The sequence below is a fragment of the Coenobita brevimanus genome, chromosome 110 (genome assembly GCF_032717465.1).
Source record: "Coenobita brevimanus isolate Jiangsu-jjx chromosome 110, ASM3271746v2, whole genome shotgun sequence".
Taxonomy (NCBI): Eukaryota; Metazoa; Arthropoda; class Malacostraca; order Decapoda; family Coenobitidae; genus Coenobita; species Coenobita brevimanus.
The window spans coordinates 4939325-4957950 of record NC_137063.1 but is presented as its reverse complement, the minus strand read 5'-3'; the positions used below and the strand labels follow the sequence as shown (position 1 = coordinate 4957950).

Sequence of the window (18626 nt, the reverse complement as noted above, 5' to 3'; positions counted from 1 at the left end):
TTGGAGGAGCACCTCAGACTCTTGGAAATTGTCTTCAGTAGACTCCAGAGTTTCAACATGACTGTGAAGCCTAGCAAATGCAAGATTGCTCACAGTGAGGTGGAGTTCCTCAGTCATATTGTTGGCAACAATCACTGCAGGTGTCAGGGTGACAAGATCAGGAAAGTTAGAGAAGCCCCGAGACCCGTGACCAAGAAACAGGTTAGGGCATTTCTTGGCCTAGTGGGATATTATAGGAGTTTTATCCCCAACTTTGCTCTCATTGCCCAACCGATGTACGAAGTGCTACAGAAATATGCTCCAAACACCATTGAGTGGGGAGAAGCGCAAGAGAGATCCTTTATTGCTCTTAAGAACATGTTGTGCAAGGAGCCTATCTTGCAGTTGCCTGATTCCAGCAAACCTTTCATACTGCGCACTGATGCTTCACAAGATGGAGTAGGTGCCGTATTGATGCAGGAATCGGAAGGTGGAATCTTCCCAGTGGCATACCACAGCCGTAGGCTAAAACCTGCCGAGAGGAATTACAGTACTGTTGAGAAGGAACTCTTGGCTGTGGTTGATGGTGTTAAAAAATATTATTATTATCTTTTTGGGGCACCATTTTCTCTGGAAACTGATCATATGCCACTCACTAGTCTTAGCACAACCAAGACGGCTAATGCAAGATTGACACGCTGGACACTGTATTTACAGCAGTTTAACCTTGTTGTGAGATACATCAAGGGAAGTGATAACGTAGGTGCAGACCTGATGTCTCGCCTGCTAACTGCTGACTAATATGGGCAATTGTTGCATGCTGGGTTCCGTAAGATAGGCATCCTAAGCGATTTGAGTAATCCAAGGACCAGCCTGGTTCCCAGTTAAAAGTGTAGACCAGACGTCTCACTCGTTGGCCCTACAGGACACAGTATATCCAGGGCTTGTACATACATGTATACCATAAGTTAAGGGGGAAGTTTGAGAACCTTGCAGAGACAGTCCGAGGCTGTGTATGAATTACCTTGTGGAATGTCTCGAGCTGTGGGCCTCTCTGAGGATTCCCGGAGAATGCACATTACCCACATGAGTGTTCACACCCACGGTGGGTGTTAAAACGTGACCTGCCCGAGATTGCGTAGCGATTTTCAGCTTCCTGTATTACTCGTAAGTGTAGAGTTAGGTTAACCAGTAAACCGCCCGTTCTAAGCAATTTGTGAATTCAAGAACTGGCACGTTTCCTGGTTAATAATGTTAGGTTAACTAGTAAACTGCCCATTCTAAGAGATTTGAGTAATTCAAGAATTGGCACATTTCCTAGTTAATAAACGTTAACCAGTAAGCTATAAGGGTTCTAAGCAATTTGTGAATTCAAGAATTACGTTTCCTGGTTAATAATGACATAAGTACTGATTGCTAGGCAGAGAGAGAGAGAAAGAGACAGAAATAACAGTTTTGATGCTCCACCTTAATTCCTTTCGCAGGTGTAGCTGGTGGGTGGCAGCAGCCGTGCAGATCAGCTGGCCGTTCCTGTTGCATGCTGCCGCCCCTTCTTCTGCCTCGTCATCATTATTTTACTATAAATTTGTATTACTGTGTCATTTTACACGTAGGTACAGTTACACTACAACTGTCACACCTACACCGTGTATTACATACACTACACTACATAACAATTAGTTGTTAATGTAAATGTAGCGAACTTTCGCTCAGTTTGACCTGAGTACAGGATTTTCACAGTCGTCACGGAGTTTTTCCCTCAAGCTTGTTTCTATTAACGTAAATACGAGGTTTTTTCGCTCACTGGCGACTGCGACTTTCTCCTGTAGCAGGATAGCACACACACCACAGTGTGAATCTTGTGCGAATGACTTAGGATGTGTACATATATATCCACAAATTTTTTCCCATAAGGAAAAAATTTAACTTTGTAAGGGCGTAATGTCACGAATCAGTTCGCGACATTTCCCTTTTGTGAGAAGCCACGAACTATTAGTGGAAAACTCACTGTGTATCGCTTCAGCTAACCGTTTCTCCCTCCATTTCGGAGTATACTTTTCAAAACATTCGTCACCGTTTTCAAAAGTGACCGATTTAATGCACGTCACTAAGTGCTGTACTGAGCGATACTATTGTTTTTTATTGTTCGCCCCTGCTCATTCGACCATTAAAAAAATGCGGCCGAGTGCTCCGCTTTTGTTCCCACGACTTACACAGTCCAGTTGTTGCTGCGACGGAGAGAGGTCCTGTGTTAGCAGTGTGAGGTCAGCTAGTACCCAAACTCCACAGTTCTTCAGTACTTCCATCCTAGTTCAGCTTGGGTGATACGCAGCATTCATCGACTATAGTATTTCTTTTGTGTATTTCCTAGTTATAAGAGTTTAATTAAGGTGTTTTTTTTTCTAGACGTAAGTATTTAGCTATTGCGTGAGTGAGTGAGTGCGTCTCATTTAATTTGATTTGAATTGTAACGTTAAATTTATTTTTTGTAATTAATAAATTTAACAGTTCCTTTCTCGAGCTTAATGTAAAGTAAAATCTTGTTTCATTTCTCCATAATTAAGCTTATTTTCCATATAGCTCCTAGCTTGCATAAACGTTTGCTTTCATAACTGGTACTTAGACCAGTCTTGTTGTATTAACTTAATATCCGTTGTGCCACCTGGGAGTTAAGCATCGGCAAGAACCTGATGTTAGTATTAGTTATTTATTGTCAGGGGTGATGTAACTTTCTCCAGAGGCTAACAGTACAGTAATTCAGCAATTGTGAGTAATTAGTCTCTGCTGTGTACTGTTGAGAAAGTTTATAAATTCTCGTTCTTGAGAATCTTAGCAAGTCAGCGTAAAGTAATCGTTGCTTGATGTAGCAAGACAATCATTGTCTCTGCTCTTCAATATTATTGAATATTATTATCAAATTAAATAATATTTAACCATTTATTTTAAAATTGCTGTGTTATTATAAAAACCCCGTGACAATTGGCGACCTCATTCCAGGATATTAACTCCTAACCCTAAAGCTATTCACGAGATAGTGCTCACTCATTCATATTTAGGTATTTACCATTAAAGTTTATAGGCACAAGCTTACCGGTGTTTTCCGTTAATTTAGCAAGTGAATTTTGCTTTATCAGTCCATAGAGTACTTAACTCTAGTTTATTTTTGGTAACGCCAGACGATTTTATTCGTTTCTGGGAAGTCGCCGTACCCATTGTGTTTATTATTGAGTCTTCCCAGTCATTTACACTTTTGATTTATTCTTTGCCAGTTAACTGGATAAGACTGGTCACCACTAGCTTGTGTCTGTACTCTTTACTTGTGTTTATTAGCATTTGTTTGTGAAGCAGCAATCAGTACTGAGTCGCTAGTTATTTAGATTGAGTTAGCGACATGGCTACCACCATATTTTTACAGGAAGCCAAAGATATGGGTCTTACAGACCCAACTGAAATTAAAGAATACATACTCTCACGGCATAATCAGGAGCAGCAGCGCGAGAATGATGCCCGCGAAGAGCGTAAGATACAGCGCGAATACGAGCGAGAACAGCGTGAACACGAGCAAAAACAGCGCGAACTCGACTTGGAACACGAGCGAGAACAGCATGAACACGAGCAAAAACAGCGTGAACTCGACTTAGAACACGTGCGGGAACAACGTGAATATGAACGTGCCGAACGTGAAGCACGCGAGAAACATGAACTTGAAGTGCTGAAGCTCAAGCGAGATTCCTTGGCTTCAGACACATCTGGTGCAGTTGGTTCAAGCTCCACGAGCGCTCTCCCTGCACATGTATTGGCGACCCCACACATCAAGCTTCCCCCATACAAAGATGGCGAGCGAATCGAGCCATACATAGCTCGATTTGAAGACATGGCTCAGCTTTACCAGCTCGATGATGCAGCTAAGCGGCTTCAGTTTCTTAGCCTGTTTGAGGGCCCTGCCCTCGATATTCTCCACAGAATTCGTGGAGACAATCTCACGTATGAAGTGATGAAAGCTGCACTCATTAAGGCGTATGGTCTCACAGTAGACGACGCCAAAGCTCAGTTCATGCGAGCTCGTCTCCAAGACAAGGAGACAGCTGTTCAGTTCCTCGACCGTCTCACTGCTTACCTAGGTGAGTGGATGGAGAAAGATGAAACTCCTTCCACGCGTGAGGGGATAATTGACCTTATGCTGCGTACACAGCTAGAGAGGTCATGGCCTGCTGAGCTCATAGCACAGCTTAAGATCTGCCAGGTGAAAGATGCCAGCCAAATGGTAGAGAAGGCTGACGCATTCTTTACTGCATACGGGTATCAAGCTCGTAAGCAAAACACCTGGAGCAGGAAAGATACTGCCAAGTCTGGGAAGCCGTCTCAGACTGAATCCCAGCACCAAGGCCGTTCTCAGAGTAATGGTCAAGGTCCAAGCAAACCACAGAAGGACCAGGGGCAAAATACACAGCAGCCTGCTTGGAAGCGGTACAACAAGCACCCCAACCAGCAGCAGTTCCCCAAGCAACAGCAGCAGCAATACAAGGACAAGCCACGTAACCCTCAGTCAGGTCAATTAGTGTATCGGAGGCAGGAGGCAAATGCAGCCTTCATTCCACAAGTACCCGGTGGTGCCATCTCTACCAGTACAGGTACTTCACAACAGTTCACAAGTCCCCCTCCGACCATGAACTCTCCTCAGACACCTAGTTCCCAGGGTGCCACGTTTGCCGCATCGGTTGTTCCGCAGTCTCATGAATGACTGGCTGCTACCTCCTCAGACCCTTCCACCAGCAACACTGCCTTTCTTGTTCAGCCAGGGTCTGTGGGAGGTGTTTCTGTAAATGTCCTGAGGGACAATGGTTCCTCAGGTTGCTCTGTTAAGCAGAGTTTAGTTCGGCCTGATGAGTATACAGGTCGACAGATCCAAGTTAGACTTATTGATGGATCAGTGAGATTGTTCCCTGAGGCACGTATCCAGGTGGCGTCTCCATTTTTCACTGGCTTGACAGCTGCAGTTGTCATGCCAGAACCTTTATTTGACCTCATCTTAGGCAACATACCTGGCATCAAAAATAGTTGTGCCGTAGATGTTGCTACTCAGACTTCGGCTGCTGCGATAACACGAGCCATGGCCAAGGCTCCAAATCGCGTCACTCCGTTGACCGTCGCAACGCCGCAAGATCTGATTCGTAGTCAAGATGTTGTCCAAGAGCAACAGACTGACTCGACACTTGCCTCAGTGCGCAAGAAGCTGGAGGGTAAAGTGATCAAGTATTCACGGGGAGGTCAAGCCAGGTTCCTTCGTAAGCGAGGACGGCTGTACCGTGAGTCACAGACACCCCAGGGTGAGGTTCGACTGCAATTTGTCGTTCCTGCAAAGTATCGCCGAGCAGTGTTTGAATTAGGTCACTGTTCAGCGATGGGAGGTCACATGGGTCAAAAGAGGACCTCTGACCGCATCCATGCTGACTTTTCTGGCCAGGAATGGGACGGGAAATAACGAGGCTCGTACGTTCATGTGATGTGTGTCAGCGTACCACTGACCGGGACGTGTCCGTCCTGCGCCATTGAAGCCAATGCCCATAATCTCTGGAACCGTTCGAGAGAGTAGCAGTTGACATAGTTGGGCCAATCTCTCCTAGGGCTAGTGATGGATCAAAGTATATCCTCACTATAGTTGATTTCAGCACACGGTGGCCTGACGCCGTGGCCCTTAAGAATATAGAGGCCGTCACTGTTGCTGAGGCATTAATTGAAGTGTTCTGTCGTGTAGGTATCCCTAAGGAGGTCTTGAGCGACCGGGGTTCGCAGTTCACTTCGGCAATGATGAACGAAACGTTCAGGTTGCTGTCCATCCGAGGCTTACGAACTACGCCGTATCATCCCATGTGTAACGGGTTGTGTGAGAGGTTCAATGGAACTCTCAAGAAGATGTTGAGGCGCATGACCGCCGAACAGCCAAAGGAATGGCCGCGGTTCATTGCTCCTCTTCTATTTGCTTATCGAGAAGCCCCACAGCATTCATTGAAATTCTCACCCTTTGAACTGGTGTATGGGAGGTCGGTCCGAGGCCCACTTCAAGTCCTTCGTGAGTTATGGGACGATGAAGAACCCGACCCTGAAGTCAAGACCACCTACACCTACGTCCTTGATTTGGCTGACCGCCTCCAGTCGACGTGCGAGTTAGCTAAGGAAGAACTGATTAAGGCGCGTGAAGTTCAAAAGGCTTATTACGATAAGAAGGCAAAGCTTCGGAAGTTTAGTCCAGGCGATAAATGCTTGGTATTACTCCCCACTGCCCAGAACAAGTTGTTGGCGCAGTGGAAGGGTCCATTCGATGTAGTAGAGCGCATTTCAGACCTCAACTACATAATACAGATGGGGAATCTTCGTAAAAGGTTCCACATTAACATGTTGAAGGCTTATCATGAGTCAGAACCCGAGGAGACTGGCCTACTAGTAGCTGATGATAGTGACCAGCCACTGGAAGAAACCGGGGCAGCTGCGGTGATCCCAGCTGATGACCATGATGACGAGCCCTTAACCGCTCAGTCCCATCAGGAAGAGACTGTCGGAGATGTTTTACTTAACCCTGACTTAGCAGTAGGGGACCAAAATGCCTTATGGTCACTGCTCTGTCAGTATGCTGATGTCTTCTCAGACCAACCTAGACTTGCAAAGGTTGCGTGTCATAAAATTGAGTTGACCAGCAATGCTCCTATTAAGGTTAAGCCATATCCGATTCCCATGCGACTACAGGGTGCAGTAGATAAGGAAATTGCTGACATGGAGACTGCAGGCATTATCGAAAAGTCCTCATCTCCTTACTGTAGTCCGATGGTAGTAGTCCGCAAGAAAGATGGTGGAGTCAGGATATGTGGTGACTATAGAAGGCTCAATGCAATCACTTAAGTGGATGCTGAGCCAATGGGTGACCATATTGCCATCTTCTCCAAGCTGGCAGGGTCACGATATTTCACGAAGCTTGACCTAGCGAAGGGATTCTTCCAGATTCCCCTTCATCCTGAGAGTCGTCAGTTCACTGCCTTTGCTACTCCTAGGGGGTTGTACCAGTATAAAGTCCTCCCATTTGGACTTACCAATTCCCCAGCAGTATTCAATCGTGCCATGAGACAAGTGCTCCATGGTATTGTAGGAGTAGAGATGTTCGTTGACGATGTCCTCGTTCATTCCGCCACATTGGAGGAGCACCTCAGACTCTTGGAAATTGTCTTCAGTAGACTCCAGAGTTTCAACATGACTGTGAAGCCTAGCAAATGCAAGATTGCTCACAGTGAGGTGGAGTTCCTCAGTCATATTGTTGGCAACAATCACTGCAGGTGTCAGGGTGACAAGATCAGGAAAGTTAGAGAAGCCCCGAGACCCGTGACCAAGAAACAGGTTAGGGCATTTCTTGGCCTAGTGGGATATTATAGGAGTTTTATCCCCAACTTTGCTCTCATTGCCCAACCGTTGTACGAAGTGCTACAGAAATATGCTCCAAACACCATTGAGTGGGGAGAAGCGCAAGAGAGATCCTTTATTGCTCTTAAGAACATGTTGTGCAAGGAGCCTATCTTGCAGTTGCCTGATTCCAGCAAACCTTTCATACTGCGCACTGATGCTTCACAAGATGGAGTAGGTGCCGTATTGATGCAGGAATCGGAAGGTGGAATCTTCCCAGTGGCATACCACAGCCGTAGGCTAAAACCTGCCGAGAGGAATTACAGTACTGTTGAGAAGGAACTCTTGGCTGTGGTTGATGGTGTTAAAAAATATTATTATTATCTTTTTGGGGCACCATTTACTCTGGAAACTGATCATATGCCACTCACTAGTCTTAGCACAACCAAGACGGCTAATGCAAGATTGACACGCTGGACACTGTATTTACAGCAGTTTAACCTTGTTGTGAGATACATCAAGGGAAGTGATAACGTAGGTGCAGACCTGATGTCTCACCTGCTAACTGCTGACTAATATGGGCAATTGTTGCATGCTGGGTTCCGTAAGATAGGCATCCTAAGCGATTTGAGTAATCCAAGGACCAGCCTGGTTCCCAGTTAAAAGTGTAGACCAGACGTCTCACTCGTTGGCCCTACAGGACACAGTATATCCAGGGCTTGTACATACATGTATACCATAAGTTAAGGGGGAAGTTTGAGAACCTTGCAGAGACAGTCCGAGGCTGTGTATGAATTACCTTGTGGAATGTCTCGAGCTGTGGGCCTCTCTGAGGATTCCCGGAGAATGCACATTACCCACATGAGTGTTCACACCCACGGTGGGTGTTAAAACGTGACCTGCCCGAGATTGCGTAGCGATTTTCAGCTTCCTGTATTACTCGTAAGTGTAGAGTTAGGTTAACCAGTAAACCGCCCGTTCTAAGCAATTTGTGAATTCAAGAACTGGCACGTTTCCTGGTTAATAATGTTAGGTTAACTAGTAAACTGCCCATTCTAAGAGATTTGAGTAATTCAAGAATTGGCACATTTCCTAGTTAATAAACGTTAACCAGTAAGCTATAAGGGTTCTAAGCAATTTGTGAATTCAAGAATTACGTTTCCTGGTTAATAATGACATAAGTACTGATTGCTAGGCAGAGAGAGAGAGAAAGAGACAGAAATAACAGTTTTGATGCTCCACCTTAATTCCTTTCGCAGGTGTAGCTGGTGGGTGCAGCAGCCGTGCAGATCAGCTGGCCGTTCCTGTTGCATGCTGCCGCCCCTTCTCTTCTGCCTCGTCATCATTATTTTACTATAAATTTGTATTACTGTGTCATTTTACACGTAGGTACAGTTACACTACAACTGTCACACCTACACCGTGTATTACATACACTACACTACATAACAATTAGTTGTTAATGTAAATGTAGCGAACTTTCGCTCAGTTTGACCTGAGTACAGGATTTTCACAGTCGTCACGGAGTTTTTCCCTCAAGCTTGTTTCTATTAACGTAAATACGAGGTTTTTTCGCTCACTGGCGACTGCGACTTTCTCCTGTAGCAGGATAGCACACACACCACAGTGTGAATCTTGTGCGAATGACTTAGGATGTGTACATATATATCCACAAATTTTTTCCCATAAGGAAAAAATTTAACTTTGTAAGGGCGTAATGTCACGAATCAGTTCGCGACATTTCCCTTTTGTGAGAAGCCACGAACTATTAGTGGAAAACTCACTGTGTATCGCTCAGCTAACCGTTTCTCCCTCCATTTCGGAGTATACTTTTCAAAACATTCGTCACCGTTTTCAAAAGTGACCGATTTAATGCACGTCACTAAGTGCTGTACTGAGCGATACTATTGTTTTTTATTGTTCGCCCCTGCTCATTCGACCGTTAAAAAAATGCGGCCGAGTGCTCCGCTTTTGTTCCCACGACTTAGTCCAGTTGTTGCTGCGACGGAGAGAGGTCCTGTGTTAGCAGTGTGAGGTCAGCTAGTACCCAAACTCCACAGTTCTTCAGTACTTCCATCCTAGTTCAGCTTGGGTGATACGCAGCATTCATCGACTATAGTATTTCTTTTGTGTATTTCCTAGTTATAAGAGTTTAATTAAGGTGTTTTTTTTTCTAGACGTAAGTATTTAGCTATTGCGTGAGTGAGTGAGTGCGTCTCATTTAATTTGATTTGAATTGTAACGTTAAATTTATTTTTTGTAATTAATAAATTTAACAGTTCCTTTCTCGAGCTTAATGTAAAGTAAAATCTTGTTTCATTTCTCCATAATTAAGCTTATTTTCCATATAGCTCCTAGCTTGCATAAACGTTTGCTTTCATAACTGGTACTTAGACCAGTCTTGTTGTATTAACTTAATATCCGTTGTGCCACCTGGGAGTTAAGCATCGGCAAGAACCTGATGTTAGTATTAGTTATTTATTGTCAGGGGTGATGTAACTTTCTCCAGAGGCTAACAGTACAGTAATTCAGCAATTGTGAGTAATTAGTCTCTGCTGTGTACTGTTGAGAAAGTTTATAAATTCTCGTTCTTGAGAATCTTAGCAAGTCAGCGTAAAGTAATCGTTGCTTGATGTAGCAAGACAATCATTGTCTCTGCTCTTCAATATTATTGAATATTATTATCAAATTAAATAATATTTAACCATTTATTTTAAAATTGCTGTGTTATTATAAAAACCCCGTGACAAGAAGTGCCCTGAGATGGCTGGCCATGTGGAGCAAATGCGAAGTGAAAGTCTGATTAGGACTGTGTATGTAAGGAGGGGGACAGGGAAACTGAGGATCAGGTGGAGAGGTACATGAATAAGGGTGGTGTAAAATGGAGGGATGGCAGCCTGGTGGCAGAGGACTGGGTGATCTGAAGAGAACTCTGGCTTGTTCTAGTAGCTACCGTAGTTCAGTCACACTCTTGTAGGAGCTTTCTAGCATGACTGAACTGACCTACTGCAAATATCCTCTCATGTTATTAATTTGTTTATGGCCACTCTCTATGTGATTTAGGCATGTGGATAAAAATGGGTAGATAAAGATGCCCCAGTTATGACTGAAGGATGCCAAGGTTAGAACCAATGGAACTAGGGAGAGAAGCAAAAAATGCCAACATTAGGGCTATAGAAGACCCTACAGGAGTAATATTTCTCGATAAATAAAATGAACATAAAAGTCTGTGTACAGTTTTACCATAAAGGCATGGCCATTCCACTTGTCTTTTTACAATCTTATGTTCTTGAGGAAAGTAATTTTTGTACAACATGCAAAACAGATAATTGCTTGTTGATTTTAGACCACAAAATGTATTTGAACAAACATCATTCATTCATTCATTCATTGCCAGACGCCATGTATCCCAAACAGGGTGGCCAAGGGCTTAGAGTTAATTGTTTTACAGGGAGGGGCACTAATCCTCCACCAACCCCACTTGACACATAGGGATGCAAATTTTACATATTTTAGGGTACTTAACCTGCCGCGACCCACTGACGAATGGGTACGTCTCCACGTTTTGTCATGGTGACACCCGATGACGTACCCATATGTTTTGCAATTGAGAGGTCCGTCATTTGCACATTTTTCAAATTTCGCATGTGATTCTTGGTACCTATACGTGGGACACCTTCCTCTACCCGAGGCCAGGCGGGGACAATGCCTTACCCCGTGTGTCCCCCCCCCCCGCACATCATTGTCTCGGCAACTCACCTGTTACCAGTGACCTGGCCAGTAAAGACATGTCGCACCACGTATGCAATTCAAGGCGAGAGTGATTCTCCAATCAATGACACTGTGGAGGACAAAGTTTACATGGCTCCAGAGGAAGAAACGAGATGAAGTGATGAGGAGGTAATGTCACCAAATAAGGTGCAGTATGTTGATGTGTTTGGAGAGTGAAAGAACGCTTATATCGCCTATGTTATTGTGTGAAAACCAATATACTCTTGTACTACATATAAATTTGCACCAAATAAATAAATATCTACCTATTCTGAGTGGTCTGGAATAGTTACGCTACCCCTCCCATAGAAAAAATCTTCTCTGGAGTACGGCTTGATAGAAGAAGCTGCCAGGTGAGGGGAAGGTCATCTGTTTATACCACTTCTAGACTCAGGTGAGCAATTTCCCTCTGAATTTTTGACGTTTCTCATAAAAAGAGGAGGTTTTAGAAAAAAAAAAAAAAAAACTTTTCGTCTGCCAGGATTGTTGGGGGGTCACTGGTGAAAAATCTGCCCGGATGTGGCAGGTTAAGGAAGCTGCCTGGACATCTGTGGCATCTTTTTCACTGATTGATCTCGCCAACCTAACCAAACTTAACCAAGCTGGGTGGCAAAGCCCCCCAGACCCCCTATTATTTTAACTCTTGAAGACTGCAACTAAACCTAAAGTTGGAAACCCATAATTCATATCAGACCAAAGCTTCTAACTTACCCTATCCTGGTCAACCTGTGAAACAATTTCAACTGGAACTTTGGAAGACCTGTACCTGTGTGGTAAAGTATTTGGAAGACCTGTACCTGTGTGGTAAAGTATCAACAAAGTCTTAAAAAAAAAAAAATCATACCAACTTATTGAGCAACACATCAAACAATATTTTGGAAACAACAACTGCTGGGTAGTGGATTATCTATATATTCACCTAAATCATGAAGTAAAATAAATTTGGTGGAAGTGCTCCTAGCAATACCCCTAAGCTTCAGCGTTCTTCCCTAGGATTTTTTCCCAACATAAAAAATTATGGTTAATACATATCTGCGATTACCACACTCACAAAACTCATCCCTTATCATGTACTAACAGTACAGCATTATCTAGTGAGCTTACAGCAGGAACGTGATGCCACCATAAACTCTCTATTGTACATAAAGGGCAACTTGCTCTGAAGTTAGCATACCTATGGGCTTCTGCCTTTACACATCTTTTATACAAATATATATAAACAGGCTAATTTGTTACTGGTTACACCTGCTTATACATTTGGAGAAAAAAATAGTCCTATCCTGTTATTTCTAGTTACATTAAGTTTTGCCAATGCCGAATGCTTGAAAAACATGCACCTGTTGATGTTACAGAGGCGAGATAGCCTAAAGATGGAATATTAATGATGAACAGTGAACGAGTCATGCTTCTGGGCGGTGGTGGCCACTGTGAGGCTTCATTGTATATGGTGACGTCTTACAAAATGTCACCCGCTCTCATATATCACACATATAGTAACAATGGTACTTCAATTTACGAACCACAAATTGAGCTTCCGGTATGCCCATAAAACTCTTCGTCTCGTCCATAGGCTTTTCACTGTCGCCGGCCATGATGTTTACAACTTACGAGTGAGACTACAGTTTGTATATAATTCTACTCAGGTTGTTGTGTGATACCCATTGAACACTTATGATATCCCAGCAAATATGAAAAATGTTATTCTCAACACTGATCAGCTAATTCCATTATTTTATGAATTATATTCAGGGTCCTTTTGGAGTTTTATTTATGTCATTATTATGATAGGCAGGGAAGCAACTTAGTTTTTACTTAATATAAATTTATTAAACCAAATATGTTCTTCTTAGGTCAAACAATTAGCATTTACAACAAGTAAACAAGATTACATTTTTAGTAAACAGAAGAACTGAGAAATAGCTCATCTCCATCTCCGTGGTTTTCTTCCGCTAACAGCGAACAGTTTGTTATATTTATTTATTTATTTATTTTTTAATTCATGCATTGCATCAGCACTATTACTGGAAATATTATTCCTAAGGATATGTGTATATGCACACACACAAACACAGACTACAGTAATGATAAACTACTTAACGTTACCAAAGGTTGATAGTAAGGACCGATTATCGGATTTCGATCTTTCGCTGCTTACCTTTTTACAAAATCGTAGCTCCAGATTTCGAAGAAATAATAGGGTAAGCCAATTCGTTGCACTGTTTTATGTGAACTTCTCTCCTGTGGCGTTTCTTCCGCAAATACAAAATAAGCGAGAAACAGTATTGTGTGTAATGTTTTTCATCATTGCCTGAATGGGTGATACTACTTACTTGTTTACTTGTAGGTGCTGCGAGAAAATTCCTCAGAGCAATGGTGTTCCAACACTCCCTCCGAACCCAGTGTCCATGTGTTGCTGGTCCACTTGGTCCTGTAATGAATTTGTAGTCGCTCTGCAGAGCGATGTGTATCCTGGTACTGGCAGCTCATCAGGTATGATCCTCAGGAATTCGTCCAGTCAGGCTTTGAAGTGTTTTATATAGCAGTTAGGCCCCGAATTCTTCGTAGCAGGCAGTTGAAGATTCTGGGACCATTGTAGGGCAGACTGGATGAGAGGAGAGTCTTGATCCTCGCTGGTGCTTGTGATGGTGGGGTTTTTCTTACACACCTTTGACCTGCCCTCTGGTTAAAATGTGGTTCCACCTCACTGATGTTGGAAGGGTTAGGTACCAATTTTTCAAGGACCTTCCATGTGTAGATGATGATGTATCTTTCTCTCTGTCGCTGCTGAGAATATAACCCCAGTTTTTTAAGTCTGTCCCAGTAGGAGAGTTCTTTCATGCCCCTTATTTGCCTGGTGTATGCTCTCTGTATGGACTCAAGGGCCTGAATGTCCATAATCCTGTGGGGGGTCCATAGCTGACTGCAGTAGTCCAGGATAGGTTGGATAAGTGCCCTCCTCAGAGTCAGCATGCACTCCTTCTCCCAGGAATAGAAGGTTCTAAGAGCCCACCCAGTGATTCTTCTGGCCTTCTTGATGGTTTGCTCTATGTAGTGCTTGAAAGTGGCATCATCACTTAGGTATACCCCAAGACATTTTGCATGGCAGCTTGTGTCAATTGCCTCATTTTCAATTGTGAGCAAAAAGGTGTTGTTGAGGATCTCTTGGTTGGTACCACTTCTGAGCAGTTGGAACTTGCCGTCATTGAACGTCATGTTCTTTTCCCCCACCCAACGGTAGACTTTGTCGAGGTCCTCTTGGAGAAGAACTACATCTTCACTAGGTCTGATGCTCTTGCATATGTTGGTGTCGTCAGCAAAAGAGGCAAGTGTGGAGTGCGCAGCTTCTTTGTCAATGTCCTCTATCATTATTAGGAACAGTAGGGGACCCAGAACAGAAGCTTGTGGGACACCACTCACAACTCTATGTTCTGCTGATATGCTTCCATTTGCTACAACGGTCTGGGATCTTTGTGTGAGGAAGTTGTGAATCCACACTCCTATTTTTCCAGTTATGCCTAGGTCTCGTAGCTTGTGCAGAAGGATACCATGGTCGACTTTGTCAAATGCCATAGCGAAATCGAGGAAGGCAGTGTCGACATTGTCACCCTCTGCTAAGTGGTGGAGGAGTTTGTCGTGGTGGGCGAGGAGTTATGACAAGCAGGATCTTCCTTTACGGAAACCATGTTGGCCAGCATTGAAGAGAGATCCTCTGTCGAGGAAGGCATAAATTTTATTTCTCAGAACCTTTTCAAAGATTTTTACTGTATAGGAGGTTAGGGCAACTGGTCTGTAGTTTTTTGCTAATCCCTTGGTTCTGCCTTTATGGATTGGAGTTATCATGGCTTTCCTTGCTTCTGCAGGTACTATGCCTGTGTCTAGGGAATGGCGCCACAGTAAATACAAGGGATGTGCCAGAACATCTTTGCACCTGATTAGAAGATTGGTTGGTATGCCATTGGGGACAGGTGCTGAGTTTGGTTTGAGCTCTTCAATTGCCATGGTGATGTCCTGTTCTGTGAATTCGATGTTGTGTAATATGCTGATGTCTTCAGGTGTCTGTGGTGGGCTGTAGAAAAAGGTCCTTGGATCTAGTATTTTCTTAGTTTTCTCTGGTTCGCTGAACACTGACTGGTATTGTTCGGCTAGAAGTCCACATATTTCTTTGGGATCTTCTTTCATTTCTCCTTCGGCTGTTACCAAGGGTCTGACTGGGCTGCACGTCTTCAGGAACCGCTTGGTGTAATTGAAAAAGTTGCTGGGGTTCTGTTTGATGTTCATGATTGCTTTGTTTTCTTCTCGAATTCGTTGCTCTTCATGGGAGTTTTGGAGACTTTTTTCTGTTTCCGTCAACTGGGTCATTATTACTGTACTTGTTTTTTTCTCTCGCTTTTGGTTTTTTGTATTTGCTTGTTTAATTTAATCCTCTTTCTCATGAGTAATCTTCTGTCCCTGGGTATGGTCGTCCTTCTAAGTCCCTGCTTCGTCTTTTGTGGAATATGACTTTTGCAGATGTGAAATATTGTTGTAAATATGGTTTCCATCATACTATCTGGATCTTGGTTTTGTAATGTTTGCTTCCATTTCACTGTGGCCAAAGAGGATTTCAGTCCCTCCCAATCAGCCATGTTACTATTAAAGTTGGGTTCTAAATCCTTCTTTATTAATTTCATGTATCTGAGTCTCCCTGGCTGTTTTCTTTCTATTCAGTGTGACTGTAATGAGGTTGTGATCTGAAATATCTGTTTTCTCGGCTCTGTACCCATGTAGTAGTTCTTGGTTGTATGTTAAAAGGAGGTCCAGGATGTTGTTTCCTCTGGTTGGTATAGTAATTTCTTGACTTAAGAAGAGTTGTTCTATGAGGTGTTGTAGTGCTCTAGCCTGATCTTGGTCCTCATGACTTCCTCCCCCAATAGTTCCTGCTGGCCATTTGATAATGGGAAGATTAAAGTCTCCCATGATAATAAGGTCATTTAAGGGGGGAGGTAGGTCTTCGATGGTGGAATTCAACTTTGTTTGGACCTCACTAAAGCTTTGTTTGCTGCAGAGTGGGTGACGGTATATGTTCACCACAATCATTGCTAGTTTTTTCATTCATTCATTCATTCATTGCCAGACGCCATGTATCCCAAACGGGGTGCTAGTTTTTTGATGTGTAATATTAGTAGTTCTGCTTCACCATTTGAGTAAGAGAGTAAGGTATGGGTGTTCGCCGACAGGTCGTTTCTAACATATATTGACACCCCCGTGGGACCTATTTTTTCTGTCTGCTCTAAACACTGTGTAATTTTGTAGCTGTATTTCAGCGTTATTGATGTCCTCACTGAGGTGGGATTCTGTGAGAGCGAGGAAGGCAAAGTCTTCCTGGTATGATAGGTCAGCTAGGAATGGGACTTTGTTTCTGTTTGATTTTGTGTACAGGCCTCAGATATTTCCCATAAGGAAGCTTTCTAGTGGCCCTTTACTGCACTGAGCCAGGGGAACATTTGAGGTGACATTGGGGTTTGCAGTTGTGGCAGATTTATTTGTTTCCCTATCTGATTTTGAATCAGGTGTCCCTGAGCAACTACCATTTTGCCTAGGTTGGCTATTGTATATTTGATCTCCATAATCATTTCTAAAAAATTGCTGTGGCTGGTCTCCGTGGTAGTTTGCTCCAGGCATTGCTGTAATCTTGGTGCAAGGTGTTGTCGTCTCTGGGGGGCCTGTTGGGGCAGTGAGTCATCTTTGGGCTCCTTTTGTTCCCGTTCCCACTGTTCCCGTCTGGTTCCATGAATATGTGTAGGTTCATTCTTTATTGAGGCATATCTGTTTATGCACTGAGTTTTGGCAGAGGGCTGGGTGATAGTTAGGGCATTCCCTCCCTAGTTTGCAGCCTCTCATTCCTCTTGGGCCGTGATTTATCAGTCTTTGGCATGGTTTGGGATGACTAAACTTACAACCTTTGCCACTGATCCCATGTTTGCAACTTTCCCTCCTGTAGTAGCAACAAACATGGGAATTCCCTTTTTGCACTGGTGGAGAGCTAACTATTTGGCTTACCTGGTTGTCAGTTGAAATTTTTAAAAGAAATTTGGATAAATATTGGAAAAACCAGGATCAGTTCTATAACTACAAAGCACAAATTATGTCTGCTGCACAAAGCCATCGCATAAGAAGTGTTGTGGTTCAAGATCTGCAGTCACAGGCTCATTGAGCCTCTTCCACACTCTAATGATACTTTTGGGAGCTACCGTACAGCACTGGGTGAGGCACACAGGCAGAGTGAGGCAGAGCGAGCATGAGGGGGGGAGTGAGTGAGTGGATGGCCTTGACAGCCTGGGGGATGATAGAGGAACAGTTACCTTTCATGCCTGCCAATTTTTACCCACGAATCTTGAAAAGTGCAGTCACAGTGAAGATTTTTATTTTAAACCGTTTTAAAATGGCACTGGCACTGGCCGCGGAATTATGTCAGACCGTTTTAAAATGGCACTGGCACACAGCAGGTTAAAGGCAAATGACAAGTGAAAACGCAAACACTTCTGTGTTGATATTCAAGAGAAACTTGAAGAAGATGAGTTCGATGAACGTCTTGTTTTCAGTGATGAGGCCACATTTCATACGGATGACAAAGTCAACAGGCATAATGTTCACATTTCGGGCCGCAGTTGAGCACGAGAGGGACTCATCAAAAGTGCATGTGTTCTGCGCCATCTCCAAGAATCATCTTCATGGCCTGTTCTTCTTTGAGGGATATATGACTGGTGATGTTTATCTGCAAATACTTCAGAACTGGCTAATGGATGAGCTTATTGCAAATGAACATGAAGACTTCATTTTTCAACAGGATGGGGCTCCATATTGGAAGCTCACTGTGCGGACTTATCTCAATGAGAATCTGCCAGGGAGATGGATCGGTCTTGCTGGTGATAAGACAATGTGCTGTTGAAATGGCCACCACTTTCACCTGACCTGACACCTTGTGATTTTTTTCTTTCTGTGGGGCTATGTGAAGGGACTGGTCTTTGTCCCCCCCTCTTCCTGCAAACCTAGAGGAACTCAAGGAGAGAATCACTGCCGCACTGGAGACTGTCACCCAAGACATGCTGCAGCGTGTTTGGCAGGAGCTGGATTACTGACCTGACGTGTGCCGTGTCACAGGTGGCACGCATATTGAAAATTTGTGAAATCGTTCATGGAATCCACATACCTTTGAATTTCTTATTCACATTTTGAGGAATAAATCTTACATCGCTCATCATTAAACCTGTTCAGTTTCATTTGCCTAGACTATGTAGTTTCTGTGATATTAACATCTCAAATGATATCAGTTTTTTTGAAACACTGTATATTTCAGACTCCTTTTGGAAAGTTGCCAGTTTGTCATGTCATGTACTGTACATTACTCTGTTCATTTCTATTATAAAACATTCACAGTGTTATTATGTGGATCAGACAAACATATTGTTGTTAAACAGTTGAGCATGTTTTCCCAGGAACACGAGAGTAAA

At 43.4% G+C, this 18626-nt stretch overlaps 2 protein-coding genes across 2 annotated transcripts in view; both read right to left on the bottom strand.

The window, feature by feature from the left end:
* LOC145417464 (prefoldin subunit 3-like) overlaps positions 1 to 12751 on the bottom strand; it is a 118291-nt gene extending 105540 nt beyond the window's left edge. Inside the window, exon 1 of the mRNA XM_080286161.1 lies at positions 12657 to 12751. Coding sequence (XP_080142287.1) covers positions 12657 to 12728 — 72 coding nt within the window. The 5' untranslated portion in view covers positions 12729 to 12751. The remainder of the gene's footprint in view (positions 1 to 12656) is intronic.
* A 2033-nt stretch (positions 12752 to 14784) lies between these two features.
* LOC145417415 (uncharacterized) lies at positions 14785 to 15495 on the bottom strand. Its single transcript, XM_080286098.1, has one exon. It carries the CDS (start codon positions 15493 to 15495, stop codon positions 14785 to 14787), a length of 711 nt encoding a protein of 236 aa, XP_080142224.1.
* Between the last annotated feature and the right edge of the window lie 3131 nt (positions 15496 to 18626).

Excerpts from the sequence above, each read along its gene's own strand:
- LOC145417415 (XM_080286098.1), bottom strand. The coding sequence starts at position 15,495 with ATGACCCAGTTGACGGAAACAGAAAAAAGTCTCCAAAACTCCCATGAA.